Source organism: Athene cunicularia (assembly GCF_003259725.1).
Source record: "Athene cunicularia isolate RWA chromosome 2 unlocalized genomic scaffold, athCun1 chr2_part1, whole genome shotgun sequence".
Taxonomy (NCBI): Eukaryota; Metazoa; Chordata; class Aves; order Strigiformes; family Strigidae; genus Athene; species Athene cunicularia.
In genome coordinates, this window is record NW_020799095.1 from 53,146,440 (window position 1) to 53,163,214 (window position 16,775).

Below are 16,775 nucleotides of genomic sequence, written 5' to 3' on the forward strand. Positions count from 1 at the left end.
TTACAGGGCACGTCTGAGTGCTGCTGAGAGCAGTACAGATATACAGTGTGCTGGTGTGGCTGTGCACTCTGCCAGTCTCTTCTTGGAAACTAATGCCGAGATCATGGACTGAGTGAGCGGCTCCAAGACCACGAGGGATATGTTGTGTTGTATGAAAGGCTCAACAGCTAGTCATGAGGCTGTTCTCTAAACACACTGGTGCAAAATCGGCACAGAGCAATTTACCAGATTTACCACAGACTTCCTTTTCAGTCCAGATAAAATGAATGTCTCGATGGTCAGAAGTTGCAGATATTGCAGAGACCATTTTTGTGATGAAGAATTAAACTATTAGCTGATTATTACAGAAGAGAACACAACTGCTCCCATTGTCCAGCACAGGGAAATAGCGGAATTTGGGGCTTGGTTCTTTGAAACTGAGAATAAGATTGGGATATCTGTTCCATCCATTTTAAGGGAAACCTTTGTTGTCCTTATTGGAAAATCCCAGTCTGGAAGAACTAGACTACAGACTTGTTCATTTAAGATTCATTTTACGTAACTGCAGAAGTTTGTAATACATCTATGAAAGATTTAGCTTACATTTGAGATATTTACTTTACTAAATTCACATTTTATAAGTAACAGTTTTTGTTTAGAAGATACAAAGGTGATAGCCCAGATGCAGACACTATTGACTTTTATAAGTAGGTAAGATGTTTTATGTGCTTTCAGCCTGTAAGCACAATGTATTGCATCCACCATTTCACATTTATAGTTAAATACAGGTTTTCAGGATCAAAAAAAGATGACAAAGGTATATTGCTATTGAAACAGATTGGACAAGGATTTGTTGCTTTAAACATCCAAGCTGCTTGGAACAATTAAAAAAAATATGACTAAAAATATTTTATTAACATCCTGTTCTGGGAAATATAATGAATGATAATTACATTGAAGAATATGTTGATAAAATTATGAAAGGCAGAGCAATGACCTCCTTATGACATGTGAAATGGAAAAGTTTTTTCCCCAAAATTTTATTTTAAGTGAAAAACCCATTTATCTCTTGCTCTCCTCCAAATCCATAAACAATTCTTGACTAACTGTAAAAGCTGGGTTTGATAGCTACATGTTCTGCTTCATCATTACACAAAACTTTAGGTGACAGTATATACTAGAACTTTGAGCTTAAACAGGAGAATCAGCCCCCACCACAGGCCGCAGCTAAAGCTCTACAAGCTAGAAATAGGGACGTTAAGAAAGGCAGACAATAAACTGTCATGCCTGGTGAATTTAAATGTTTAGAATGCGCATTAAGTGCTGTACTGTGGGGACCTGTCTTTACTACCAAGACACATAATAACCTACTAGAGTTCTAATTTCAGCTATGAAAAAGGCCAGAGAAGCCCGTCCCTGATTCAAACTATGTCATTCTCCAGCAAAGCTAAGTAGGACTTGAAAATATCTACATGACAGATACTTGCTAATCTACTGAATACATCGTGTTGACCTCCAAGATGTCAGCAGGAGCTGAGCACCACGCTTTGTGAAAAGCCTTGCTGTTACTTGCTGAGGATAGGAGAACAGTGAGTTACTCAATTTCTAGAAGAGTTCATAGCAGCCTCTGGTTGAAGTTCTATGGCATATTTTAGTTTCTACCCACTTTTTCTACAATTTGAGTGAATAATGCTAAAAGTAGTATTAAAATGTAGGAATATATATCCACTACAGACTGAGGTGAACTAAACGCAAATTACTTCCAACTTTAACACTGAATGAGCCTGTAGTACTGTCCATCAATATGGGAGTGCATAATCCAAACTGGATTACACAGATTTCCTACATAAATAAACATAAAAGCATGTCTTTCTTTGCATTCAATATCCTTATAGATATTATAATTTGCAGTAGAAAAAGAGAAGGTTATAATTAGAAAGAAATCCTTCTCTAGACATGAAATTAAAAGATCAGCACCTCATCCATTAACCAGCAGCCACACCAGTGTGCTTTCACAGAATCAGAAGAAATATCTAATCCTAAATCTTCCTGGCTGACTGCACCTAACTGCTCATCAGTTCGTCATCTGCTGGAGAACTAACACATGCAGAACTTCTCTGTGGAATAGTTGTGGTTGTGACTGATGCTTAGAAAAGTTTTTCATGTGCAATCTAGGTCATAGTGACTATATGTTGAGTATGTGTAGAAGTCTAGACTGGGCTCAGCGAATTTACCTTACTCAGGTGTCACTGCTAGCCGCTAGTCATTCCAGACTCTGGTGAGCTGGAGGAAGCAGTGGTCATGTATCACTTGGAAATATAACTAGTCTAAATAAAAGTCTGATTTAGAAACTCCTTGCCTCTTGACACTGCTTTGTAGGAATTATAGATGTGTCCTAACCTTTCTATAAATATTTGCTCACCAGCTTTGCAAATCTTCAAGGAATGTACCAATGATTATAATTGGTAACATATAAAAAAGATAAGCAGTCTCAGCGAGCCAATTTATTTTAAAAGCTTACGTTCTATTGTACCCTGATATCTGATAGTTATTGTCATTGGGCTTGTTCCTTCCTTAAGCATGGCAGAGAAGGACAACATTTGATGGAAACATTACTTAGATTCAGGTTCAAGGCTGTTCTCAGAATTTTTGGCACAGACTTCAGCTCACTGCTTCAACCCTTCTCTCACACTAAAATAGATAGATTTAGTCCTCATTCGCAGCCTGATATGTCCAAGAGTGAACAAGACTATTTGTTTTTTTTTAAATATAAAGTACTTATAGGTCTGTGCAAATTATAAATTTCTGTTTTCAGGGCCTTACCAAGGCCCTTATAAACTGTATGGAAAACATTGTAGATGCACTGAATGTCAGAGAGCAGTTAAGAGAATATGTACTTCTGCAGCTCCCCCAGATTACTGGCCACTGTGTACAAAAGGGTGTTGTCTACTCCTGTCTCTGGCTGCCCATGTAATCCTTCTCTTGAGTAAAAATGTCCATGCTATTTTGTATCAAAAATATTTGGAATCTAGTTTCAGTTTCAATTACCTTCCAAGCACTAAACATTCTGGATTTGAAAAATTATCTCATAAGAGTTCTTGTAGAGGTGTTGCGATGTTGTTCTGGAAGTACCTTACAGGCAATATTGATCTACAGGCTAAGGCTACTGACTGCTATTGTCTGACTCATGCTTCCAAATAATTTAATCAGATGGATTTCTCCCTCACCTGTAGAAATCATGCCTGATAGAACTTTCTATTAATTTGGGGCTTGGGCCTCTGCACTGTGTTCTAATGAATGAACTCCCAATATATTCCTTTGCTCTTCCTCATAATTTTGGGCTTCACCACCTCTTAATGAACCTTGCTTCCTCCCCCATCCATTAATGAATACAAAGGGAATTTTCCTGTTCTCTACACTTTCAGAAATCTGTTGCCCAGAAAAAAATGACTGGGATACCACTTTAGATTGCAGAAAGAGGGTAAATTTTCAAAGATATTTGGGAAGCTGAGCAAAGGGATGTTTGTGGCTCCTCCTTTTCTGTTATTTTAAAAATGATACTGATGCTTGTCTCAGTCTGTTTGCATAACTGAACAAAATAATCTTAATAACTGAAAGAAGATTAAAAAAAAAAAAAGGTTGCTTTGTAACCAAATTTTTGTAGTTCCAAAACCTTTAAAATCATTGCCAAAATTTCTAAGGGGCTACAACACAAACATGTTGAGGTACATTTTAGTCCTTCACCTATTTTTATGGTCCAGTTGAGGACAATTTAGCATTGGCATCATGAATAATAATTTGCGAACAAGTGGATTAACTGCATCTATCAATGAATGTCTACTTGAATAAGGAGGTCACAAGTGTTGTTTAACTGTACCGAATGCAATTAAGCCCCACTGTAGCAATTCTTAGTGACCAAGAGTCAGATTTGGCCTGTGGCATGAAGTATTTTGGAATATTTACTTCAGGAGTGCTGGTGTATTCTTTTTACCATCTTCTCAGTTCTGTTACCCTGAGATAATTTACTCGAGTTAGACAACCTATACCACACACAAATACAAAGCCGTTTTAGATCTGGAAATAGTTATCTCAAGTGCCTTACCACAAGAACAGGACTATACTGCTCTCAGAATCAACTTTGATCCATATGGGCCAATGCTGGATCCAACAAACCTTGTAGGATACAAGGTGACACAATGCAGAACTTGTTAACTAGTTTCTAAACAATAGGTTATAAAAGTAGGTTGATAAAAGAAAGACTAGGGAAAATGTGGGCCCTCTGCGGAAGGAAACAGGAGGCCTGATTACCCAAGATACGGAGAAGGCTGAGGTACTCAGTGACTTTGTTGCCTCAGTCTTGACCAGCAAGTGCTCCAGGCACACTGCCCAAGATGCAGAAGACAAAGGTGGGAACTGGGAGAATGAAGAACCACCTGCTGTAGGAGAAGATCAGGTTAGAGACCATCTAAGGAACCTGAAGGTGCACAAGTCCATTGGACTTGATGAGATGTATCCGCAGGTCCTGAGGGAACTAGTGGATGAAATGTCTAAGCACTATTCATTATATCTGAGAAGTTGTAGCAGTCCATGAAGTTCCTGATGACTAGAAAGGAGAAACATAACCCCCATTTTTAAAAAGAGAAGAAAGGGAGACCCAGGGAACTACAGGCCAGTCAGTCTCACTTTTGTGCTCAGCAAGATCATGGAGTGGATACTCCTGGAAACTATGCTAAGGCACATGGAAAATAAGGACGTGGTTGGTGACAGCCAACATGGCTTCACTAAGGGCAAATCGTACCTGACAGATTTGGGGGACTTCTACAACGTGGCTACAGAGTTCGTGGATAAGGGAAGAACACCTGATATCATCTACCCGGACTTCTGAAAAGCATTTGACACTGTCCTGCATGACATTCTGGTCTCCAAATTGGAGAGACCTGGATTTGACAGATAGACCACTTGGTGGATAAGGAATTGTCTGGATGGTCACACTCAAATAGTTGTGGTCAATGGCTCGGTGACCAAGTGGAGAGCAGTGACGAGTGGTAGGTGTCTGTATTGGGTCTGGCGCTGTTTAACATCTTTGTTGGTGACATGGACAGTGGGATTGAGTGCACCCTCAGCAGGTTTGATGATGATGCCAAGCTGTGTGGTGCAGTCAACTGCTGGAGGGAAGGGATGTGCCATCCAGAGGGACCTGGATGGGCTTGAGAGATGGGCCCGTGTCAACCTCACGAACTTCAACAAGGCCAAGTGCAAGGCCCTGCACATGGGCCAGGGCAATCTCAAACACAAATACAGGATGGGGGGTGAATGAATTGAGAGCAGCCCTACAGAGAAGGACTTGGGGTTATTAGTGCATGGAAAACTGACTGTGACCTAGCAATGTGCACTCACAACCCAGAAAGCCAATTGCATTCTGGGCTGCATCAAGAGGAGTGTGGCCAGCAGGTAGAGAGAGATGACTGTCCCCCTTTACTCATGAGACCCCACCTGGAGTACTGTGTTTAGCTCTGGGGCCCCTGTTGTAAGAAGGACATGGACCTGCTCGAGTGGGTCCAGAGGAGGCCATGAAGATGATCAGGGGGCTGGAGCACCTCCCCTGTGAGGACAGGCTGAGAGAGTTGGGGTTGTTCAGCGTGGAAAAGAGAAGGCTTCTTAAAGGGGGCAGACAGGAAAGATGGGGACGCACGCTATCAGAGGAGTGTAATGATAGGACAAGAGGTAATGGTTTTAAACTGAAGGAAGGCAGATTTAGATTAGCTATAAGGAAGAAATTCTTTTCTGTGAGGGTGATGAGACACTGGCACAGGTTGCCCAGAGAAGCTGTGGCTGCCCACTCCCTGGCAGTGTTCAAGGCCAGGTTGGACGGGGCTTGGAGCAACCTGGTCTAGTGGAAGGTGTTCCTGCCCATGGCAGGGGAAGTGGAACTAGGTAATCTTTAAGGTCCCTTCCAACCCAAACCATTCTGTGTTTCTGTATCATACCTTCCAGCTGATACCTTAGGATCCCTATTTTCAAGGGTTATGCATTATATGCAATATCACAGTCTGTCATTACTATAGATAATACAGAGCTGTCTCTGCTTATACTTTGCTCTGTTTTTGAAGGCCAGCTGAATACTGGACTGCTGGACTTCCTTCTTTTTGGAAGCTTAATTGCTGCTGTGGATCCTGTAGCTGTTCTAGCAGTGTTTGAAGAAGTTCATGTCAACGAAGTTCTATTCATCATTGTTTTTGGAGAATCACTTCTGAATGATGCTGTAACTGTGGTAAGTAAATTAGATGTCTCAGTCACTCAAACTCTAGAGCATTTCTTCTGAAGTGTGTTTTGCCTTAAATGAAATACTGTATCATCTGTGTGTATCTACTCACGGGCTAGTGTAGTGTAGCTTATGGTGTTCTCTGTCTTGCTTACAAACACTATTGCTAAGATTTGAGCTTGAAAGCTATTTGGAGCCTGTAAGTCACATAAAAATATACAGTTCTGGGTTGGATGAGCATACCAACATTTAAAATGAAGTTTCAGGCATGTATGTTTTGTTTGCCTTTGCTGTTCAGGTAAGGCTTTCATCACTTACTGAAATTAGTTCCATTATTAGTTATACGCACATTTCGGATATATAGACTGAGAGTGAGAGTGTTTAAGTGCTTGTTCCCTCTCTTTTACTTCAATCAGATGTTTATCAAACAAATATACAACAAAGACGCCATTTGGGAAAAAATGTGTGACATTTTAGAAAGTTTCTGGTCTGGTTTGGGTTTTTTTTGTAACATGTTAATTTCTGGGTTTTTCATTTAGAAAGAAAATAAAAACTTAATAGACTTTAATAGACTTAATCCCAGATTTCTACTGATGTTTTTATTTTGATTGAAACACTTTTCACACAACATTTTTCTCAGACTAAAATACATAAGAAAATACTGTAGTTTTGTAGTACAGTGCTAGTGGGCAGGGACCAGGAAGTCCTATGGCAGACAGATGCTATGAAAATGGTTTATAGAGCTTCACTGTGCTTCTTGGATCATCTCCTATTTCTGCTATTGCATAACTCTGAAGGAGGGTCTATTAGTGACTTTTTTTTTGCAACCAAGGCAGCAAGGTACTGTAAGGTCACTGACAGCAGCCTAACTGTTCACATGAGTTTGAAAATGCCATTTAGGGTCCCCAGAGAAACCTAATTGCCTTTAGATATCAGTCTCATTAGTATTTTGGGGGTATTACCAGAAACAAATACTTGAGTTCATCAAGGGTTTATTTTAGTATCAGCATCACTGGCTTTTGGAAGGAAAAGAGTGTTACTGTGAAATGAATTCAAACACTCACTCTACACATAAAAGAAAGTTTGATTGTTGAAGAAAATCCAGAAGAGAAGATTAATCATGATCAAGAGTCAGAAAGCATAGCCTATGAGAAAATTTGAAATGATTGGAATTCTTACCTGGAAAAATTAAAGACTGGAGGACAGAAGAAAGTGGATGATGTAGCATTCTTTAAATGTAAATATGTGAAAGACTACTGTTACAGAACAAAGTAACCTGTATGCCATGACTGAGGTAAATATAAGAACTAAGAAGCTTAGCTGCAACAAGAAAAGCTGAGAAAGCCATTGTAAATTTCTCCTCCATCGCTGGAGAAATTAAGAATAGATCAGATGGGCATGTGTCAAGAATGATGCTCACACAAACCTCCTTACACAGGGATATGGATAAGATGAATTCTTCACTTTCAGCACTTTCACTGTTAGTCAATTATTTTAAAAGCTTTAGTACAATTATTATAGTTTATTCTCTTTTATGTTCAATTTATTTTATGTATATTCAACCTATTTCAATCCAGTATCTTAATATTAGCATTCTTATAATTATCTTATTTTCTTATTTATTTTATACAGGTGATTAAATAAATCTGCTAAATACATGGGTTTTAGAGGGAGAAGTTCTTTAGAAAACACATCTAGATGTAATAGTGCTTCTTATAGATAGGAATCATATTGAAATGAGAAATGGAAAGTTGTTCTTTTAAAACTTTTTGTTTCTTCTTTTTCTACTGCACTCTTTCCATTCTGAAAAATTAAAAAATCTGCAAAATCTCCCTCCACACAGAATTTCCCTCAGTCATACATAATTTCAGAAATCATAAAGTTGGGGCCCATAATGAGATTACTTTAATAGGCTTAATTCAGGAACAAATATGAAGTTACTCTACTTTTCTTTTCAGGTGCTGTACAATGTGTTTGAATCTTTTGTTACAATAGGTCAAGACAGTGTGACGGGGACTGAATGTGCCAAAGGCATAGGTACGTAGAATTGAATTCCATATCACATCACTGATGTACATATGCAGACTTTTAAACAAAATATTATTATTATGCTATCAGTAACTGTTAATTTTCAGCCCTTTCCCTTGTCACTCATATTCCCACACTCCTGTGGCATAGAAAAATATCTTAAGAAAATAAATAAGTGAATATTTGTGAAAATCAGATCTGTTTTCTTCTGAAGAGGCTTAACAGATGTGGAGTTCAGCTGTTGAAACCACCAAACTTGACAGCTATACATGTTTTCTTTCTATTTTATAACATGTCCTTAATTTCAGCCTATGCTCTCCCTCCATTCCAGGAAAGTTGAGGTAGGCATTCTCACTCCTTATCACTGATTGCCATCAAGTAATGTTTGCCAGTGACTATCAAGAAATGTTATTTAACTAAAAATTCAGTTATTATTTCCCATTCCAGGCATGACATGATACTACATTATCTTACAAATCAATATTTTAACAGTGACTTTTGTATATTCTATAATTTGGTTTTGAGAATGCATTTGTTTACAGAACATGGGAAAGAAATGTAGTGGGTTTTGAATAAGACTAAAATTGTCATGCTTAACAGAAAGTAACCTTGTTTTTTCTACAGAATGCTTCATTCATATATGAAGTGCTCAAAAGCAATTCATGTTGTTGCATGTTAGTAATAGTTTTCGATGTGTCCTCCAAAATTGTCTCTGATTTGCTGGCCATACAGTAGAAGAGAACTAGTTCAAACTGTTATATTTCTACTGTGTAAACTGTGTTTGGTTTTGTTTTTCAGTGTCATTCTTTGTGGTAAGCCTAGGTGGGACACTGGTTGGCATTTTCTTTGCATTTCTGCTCTCATTGGTCAGTCGTTTCACCAAACATGTGAGAATCATTGAACCTGGATTTGTGTTCATCATATCCTACCTGTCCTACCTCACAGCAGAGATGCTTTCTCTTTCTGCTATCCTTGCGTAAGTCTCTTTTTATTATTGCCTGTGAAGGGACTGAGAAGGGATTATGGTTTTTAAAAACATTGAAAAGAAAGACCTAAATTATATAGGACAAATATAGAATATGGCACTCATGAAGCTTATGCTGAATATTAATATCTTCACACTGCAGTAGATTATAGTTTGCAAACACTGTCATTCAGCCTTGAAAAGGACTGCAAGTTTCCCAGTATCTGCTGTGCAACACGAGAACTTCCTTTGCAAAATACAGACTTGATTCTTTCCTCTTTGTGATTAATAATATTCAATAACTAACAGTTGTCCATTTGTATTGACATCTTTCCTTATTATTTGTAATTAAACCAGTATTTTTCTAAGGCATGATGTGTATATCTATTATTTGCTGCTCTCACTGTCTTGACTGGCTTGTTAAGGTTTGCTTAAATCTTGCCTGTTTTGGTTTTGAATAGCTCTGTTGTCTGTCTTTTAGTATCCATTGATCCTTGGCATATCTTTCTCCTCAGTTTTACTTGTTATGTTTGTAGATGCTACAGTGAGTATATCCCAGATCTGAAAATCTTACTGACAGAAAATCATTAGTTTATGGCTAATGTAAACTTGATTTAAAATTTTGCATGTAAAGCTGTATGGTAACCTGATGACAATTAAGGTCCGTTACTATCTAATGAAATGCTGTCTTCAGACATCTTGGGGTCACCTCAGGATGAATGTTTGAGATATGCTTTTTACCTTGATTAGACTCCACAATGGCTCCTGAGTGTATTTTTTTCTTAGGAATTAATGGTGGGTTTTTATCACTATGTGACAGACAGATGGAAATAATATTAAATGTTACAACAAATATTTTCTGAACAATTGCTGTTTTTTTTTTTTGTTTTGTTTTTTTTTTTTTTCCCCCTAGGATAACTTTCTGTGGCATCTGCTGTCAGAAATACGTCAAGGCTAACATATCTGAACAATCTTCTACAACTGTCAGATATACCATGAAAATGATGGCCAGTGGAGCAGAAACTATTATCTTCATGTTCCTGGGAATTTCAGCTGTAAATCCAGACATCTGGACTTGGAATACAGCTTTTATTCTGTTGACTCTGGTCTTCATCTCGGTATATAGAGTAATTGGTAAGGGAATGATCTTCTTCCTGTCCTTTCACTGTATTGTTAATGCAATCACATATTCTTCTAAAAAAAACCAAAACAGAATTTGGAGTTTTAGACTTGTTCCTTTTAAAATATTCAATTTATGGTTTATGGTTGAATTTATGGTTGGTTTTGCGGTAGGAGGGTAGAGTCTCTACAGTAAGCTTTATCATATGCTGAAAATATCGTAGGATTTCCCTTTTGATGACATGTGAGGATATGACTAGGCCAGCAGTTAACATGAATCACCCAGTGGCTAACCTTTGTAGACCCAGCACATGGTATTGGCAAAATCTCCCAGAGAAAAGGACTTTGTTCTTTAGCTTTTATCCTAACAAAAGATGTGAGTCCTGTCAGCCATCTCTTTCCTTCAGCTCTTTCAATTTGGTAATAAAGAGATTGTCTTAAGCTAATTTTATGGTTGACTTCAGGTTTGAGACACACAGTGATGTAAGACCGTACATAATTACACTGCAGGTTCATTGGCTTAAGAAATAATTCTCAGGGACTGGTGAAAAACTGAGTAAATAAGATTGTGGCAAGTAGGGATTACCTACTGTCAATTTACTGGGCTTAAATGTCTGCAAACATTTCAAAATACCAATGACAATTTGCCCAACTATGTAGTTCTACTATTTAACTGTTTTGTGAAATAGCAAAGAGGCTAAAATTGAAAAAAAGGCATAGAATTAAATACTTCTAGAGTGATTTGGTGTATGTACTTACATCTGAGAATAAATTAAATATGTTTATTTACCTGTTTGTCTTGGATTAAATTCAAGTAAAAGGTAAGGCATCTATCTGGCTGGCAGTTTTCCTAGACACTGTATTATTCTGGTCTAGAGATTCCTGGGTTGAATGAAGGGCCTAGCTCCATGTCCTCCTTTCTAAACAGTCTGCAGCCATTGTTCATTTAGCCACCTCTTAGTAATCGCTGAGGTGCATGCAGTGTTTAAACAAGTTTTCAGTTGTCACTTTTATTCCTGGAATGAGTGGTTAATAATCCTGTAATAAGTTTGATCAATAAATAGTAGATATTCAGCAATAACAATATGCATCCATTAAAGTATAATTGAGCTTAGACACTGATAAATTACTAGAGACCTGATAATATTGGGCCTTATGTAATTGCAGCTCTTATACCCTTGGAGGAGTCAGGTTGGTGGCATGAATTAGATTTCAAGGTCCCCTCCACCAGAGTCCTTGCTTACAGTGATATACACAAGACACTTCCCTTAGCACAAGTTCAAAGTTCTCTAAAAAGAATTCTTTTGCACTGGCTAATAGTCCTGGCTTGGTGCAGTGGGACACACATGTTGTGCCACTCTCAGGAGCGATGAAGCTGTTTTCCTTATGCATGGTGGGAGCTCTGGAAGATGTCGTGATTTCTAGAGCTTTAGTTCTACAGTAGGCATCATCTAAACTGGTGGCCTGAAGACAGTGTTAGCATAACTGCACAACCCTCCATAAGACAATGACATAAATATAATTTTTAGTGACTTGTAAAGAGTACCACATGTATTCCCTAAGACAACACTGTTTCAACCATTTTCTCCTTCTGTTGAAAGAACCTGTGCATATCACTGGCTATGGTGCTAGAAATTCTGCTCTTTCTCAACTGCAAATTTCAAAGGTCAGCACACAGCAGAATTTCACCTGTACTGCTTATGCCAGAGGGCAGCACTCTCAGCAGAGCTGCTGTCTCACAGAAGAAGCTTCATAGGATTCCTTTGGCTAAATGTAAAGGAAAAGGTACCAAGTAGACCTGCCCTCCTTGGCAGCATAGCAATACAGAGGGAAAAGTAGATGGTGTGGAGAATTTGTTACGAAAGCAGACTGGTGGTACCGTTTCTTTTACACATGGTTGGGATATTGATGTTTCATGAGGATGTTTCTAGACATGTTGGCATTTGTTTTTTATAGGTGTAGTTTTACAGACATGGATTCTTAACCACTACAGAATGGTCCAGCTGGAGATAATAGACCAGGTGGTGATGTCATATGGTGGACTACGTGGAGCAGTTGCTTTTGCTCTGGTTGCACTTCTGGATAAGGACAAAGTGCATGAGAAAAACCTGTTTGTCAGCACAACTATCATTGTTGTATTTTTTACTGTTATTTTCCAGGTAATTCAACTTCCTAAGCATGCTTCTCGCAAGGAGAAGGAGTCCCCCAAAAGTACCAAATGCTTAAAGCAGTTCTCAGCTGAAGGTTGCATATTGTTTCACTGAACTGAAAGCATAATTGAATTTGTAATTTTAGTAACAAAGATCCTATTTTATGTTTTCATATGACACCACAAGGGACAAAACACAATTTCCTGTGTGCTAAAAAATGTTCAGTCTTAGCTGCTTGGTATTAATAGTGCTCAAGTTAATATCTGATTAAACATCCTTCACCTCATGTGAATAACTATAGGGAACAGTCCTTTATATGGGCAAATACAGTCATTAAGTTGATCTACCTGAGCCCAAGTCTTTGTTTTAAAATATAACAGTAAGCAGTGGGACAAGAAAGAATTTATCATACAAACAAAACAGTACTTTCTGAGTGAAAAAACCCCACATTAATTTAAATGGAGATATGTCAGTGAATAATTTATTATAGAAAGTTTAATTGTGATAACAAAGTCCTGATATGTGCAGAAAATACCACATTCAATGGTACAGGAAACACTACCATATTTTTCTTATAGAAGATATATTTTCCCAGTAGTTGGTGTCTTTTCAAAGCTCTCAGCCCTCAGGAGCTGAGGGTACTACACTATTTTATCTTCTATAGGGGACAGAGGAAGTATAAGAATCACCATATAGCACACAAAAGTGCTCTATTTCTCTTTAACAATGTCCAGCTGGAGGATAGTCATAGATAATTCCTATGTATTTATTATAATGTTTCAATCTTTAGGGGCTGACTATCAAGCCTTTGGTACAATGGCTGAAAGTGAAGAAAACTGAACACAGAGAGCCAAAACTGAATGAGAAACTACATGGCAGAGTAAGATATTTTTAAACAAAACTATGGTGCTTTAGAGAAAAGAAAAAAACATATTAGAGAAAATTTCATTTTGGCAGGTAGGGGAGAATCAAATTTCAAGTGCAAAATCCTTCAAACATTTCAAAAGTTATCTGTAATTTGTCTTTGTCTTGAGTTCTTTCCTAGAATATTCTAGCAGATGTTGTGTCAGGAGGCACAGTGCTCCTAGAACGGTATAAATTGCAGACTTCAGAGAGAGGGAGCACTCTCTGTTCTTAGGGAGAAGGAGGGAGGCAACTTATGATATCATTTTCTCCACCTCCATGTCAGATATCTTCTGAGGCAATAATTAATATTATATTCAGGAATAATCTGTATCACCCATGTTGTTCTAAATGCAGCATACTGTATATTCTGCAGTAATCACTCCAATGTTACAGAGTGAAATGTCAACAACCATATACAGAAAAAGAACAAATTCCACCTGCAGCTGCCTTGGTTTGCATCAAGAGTTATAAACCTCAGAATTTCTATCAGCTGTCTAATATACCCAGCATAGGATTTTGCCCTAGATATCAAAAGAATGGTGCCTACTTCTATTGTGAGGGAAGTATGGATTCCTGACATGTCTAAAGAAACACTAGAGAAATTTTTCAACTGATTTAATCACCGATACTAATAGTGGCTGATGTACTTCATAGGTACGAAATGGAGATGGTAAAACGAGTCGATAAAGACAGTCTTAAAACTGAATGTTAAAAAGGGGTCTTAAGTACCTTATTGCTGAGACCCTTGTAATTCAAGAACAGTTAGTGAATTTGTAGAGAACTGGTTAGAGAGCTCAGGACCTTTGAAGAAAAGCATATAGTGGGTAATATTTCTGTAAACGGGAAAAAATTCTGCTTAGCAGCAATAACATTTTTCTGCATAGTCACCTGACATAAGTTGAGCTATTTTCTAATGATACCTTTCATTTCTATAAAGATATTAATTCCACTTCCACTTTCCTAGGCCTTTGATCACATTCTTTCTGCTATAGAAGATATTTCTGGACAAATAGGACATAATTATCTGAGAGACAAGTAAGTAGTAACTAACTTGGAATGTTGAAATACTGCTAGGATATCTTATATGTGAATTACGACTTTTTAAGCCTGTGAATTTAGGGACAACAAGGATGCCAAATGTAGTTTAAAAGCCTATATACTGAAAGTACTGGAAATATAGCAAATGTAAAAATAGTTTATTTTTCTCCCCTACAACTTGAATCTTCTTTTTCTTCCATAGCTCAGATTAGGCCTTTGCAAATGCCTTAGTTCATATCCAGGGACCAGCTTCTCTTGAGGTTTGAGAACTGGCCATTTGCTCAAGAATTAACCTAAAATGTTAATGTAATACTCCATTTCATGAACATTATTTGTGTGTGGAGATACTAAAAAAACTCATCCATGACTGTGCTAGTTGCTTATCCTATTTATACAAAGGTTATTTTCAGCGGTAATCTTGAGAGAAGCAAAAATTACTCAGCTGAAAGATATAGACACCATTTTCTTTAAAGTTACACATGAAGATTTACTATTGTGATGGTCAGACCTCCATAATCTAGATGAATGAATGGGAAAAAAAGACATTAAATGTGAACATCTTTAACAATGTTATTTAAGGTCAGGCAGTTCTCTCCCTGGAGTTAGGTCATTTCACAGGTTCAGAAAGGCATGCTTCTGACCTGCTAATGTCTTGCTAACGCAACGTGTCAATTCCAATCCAAATTCCAGTCCAGTGTGGTTGTGTTAACTTTCTGCAGAGCACTCCCCTACCCCTTGCTAAGAAGCTGAGTACATTAGCTGAGGTTTAGTATTATGCTCATATAACTATACAGCTCCTCGGCTGGAGCTAGATTATATTTGAGCTCAAGCAGAATTGCTCACCTGTCTGTACACAGGTATAGGGACAGTCATTCCTTTCCTTTTGCTCTTTGTTCATTTATGCAGTGGAGAATTTTCCTGTGGCATCCCAAAAAGAACATCCTCCTTCTTTTGGTCTAAATTTTTAGTCTAGTTTTTGGGAATGAATTTCAGTAGGCTATAATGCAGGGGAATGCATCCCCAGTTCTGAAATACTGTCTTGAAGATGAAGCTAAATATTTTTAAAGTGGCAGAGTAGAGTTTGACTTCCTAGATGTCAGAAAGTAATCTCCCTGAGTAACAAGAGAAGGAGTAGCTTAGTGTAGATTCACAGGTGTGTGGCTTGATGACTAATGGATTTTGAACAAGACTACCTTAAGTGTGCTTCTTTTGGACTATATATATGTGAATGAAAGTGCTGCTTCCTCAAAGATGTGTCAGCCCCTGGTATTGTCAGCGATGTGCTCAGGTGTGGCAGCCTGAATTAGAGACTGCTTGTCAGATGTTCTGGCTAGAGAAGAGGCATAGTTACCAATTCTATGAATAATGTTTAACAACAAAAAGGTTTCAGCTGTCTGAATAAAAAGTTGTAAACTCAAAATAGCCATTGGGCAAGATGGGTAGAATCACTTTGAATAGTAGTCTCCAGAGTTGCTTCATGAGCTTTAGAGAAAATCTTGAGGAAGATAGATGAAAGTAAAGCAGCCTTTATCTTCTGGAGCAAATATGAAATGGAAGGTATCCTACTATCAGACAAGCTAGGAAGCATGAATTACAGAAGATACACATAAATTCTATCCCCTAGAGTACATAAGTGGCATAAACAAGGCCCTCTGTAAGTGTTTTTGGAAGGGCACTGTTGTGAACTGATTTTCTAGGTTGGCTGTCCTCCAGTACAGCTGGGGAAAAGCAGATTCCCTTCCAAAGGAGGAAAGCAAATTAAACTTTTAGAATGAAGCTATTAAATATAACTGCGTAATCAGAAGTGGAAAAATAAGATAGCATGATCTCCCCAAGTATAAAATGTCCTAGTAACTCTGAAATGGGATACTGTAATAACAGCACTCTTTCTGTTGTAGCAGTGTTTGGTAAGTGAACCTATTAATGCTCTGTGACAGCTGCATAACTCTGTAGCAGGCTTTTCCTTAACTTTCTTTAAATGCTAATTTGAAAAGCTGCAGAAAGCAAATCCCTCACATTGCTATGTTCACCATTTTTTTAAAAGTGCTTAGCTTACAAAAATATCCTATATGCCAAACTAAAAATGCTGTGAAACTAAAATTGCTTGTTGCCATTAACACAGTTTGTTTAAATTATCAGGTGGTCCAATTTTGATAGGAAATTCCTCAGTAAAGTACTGATGAGAAGGTCTGCTCAAAAATCAAGAGACCAGATCCTTAATGTTTTCCATGAACTCAACTTGAAGGATGCAATTAGCTATGTGGCTGAGGTACTTATGAACACTTGTTGACATATTGTAGCATCATTTGAGTTTTGGTTTTGTTTTTTG

The 16,775-nt window shown here is 37.8% G+C and overlaps 1 protein-coding gene across 5 annotated transcripts in view; it reads left to right on the plus strand.

The window, feature by feature from the left end:
• Positions 1–16,775, plus strand: part of SLC9A3 (solute carrier family 9 member A3) — a 57,181-nt gene that overhangs the window by 27,018 nt on the left and 13,388 nt on the right. For all 5 annotated transcript variants that reach the window (XM_026841929.1, XM_026841930.1, XM_026841931.1 and 2 more), the window contains exons 3-10: positions 6,090–6,250; positions 8,200–8,278; positions 9,068–9,245; positions 10,147–10,367; positions 12,309–12,511; positions 13,293–13,382; positions 14,373–14,443; positions 16,586–16,715. In XM_026841929.1, the coding sequence (XP_026697730.1) occupies positions 6,090–6,250; positions 8,200–8,278; positions 9,068–9,245; positions 10,147–10,367; positions 12,309–12,511; positions 13,293–13,382; positions 14,373–14,443; positions 16,586–16,715 (1,133 nt within the window). The remainder of the gene's footprint in view (positions 1–6,089; positions 6,251–8,199; positions 8,279–9,067; positions 9,246–10,146; positions 10,368–12,308; positions 12,512–13,292; positions 13,383–14,372; positions 14,444–16,585; positions 16,716–16,775) is intronic.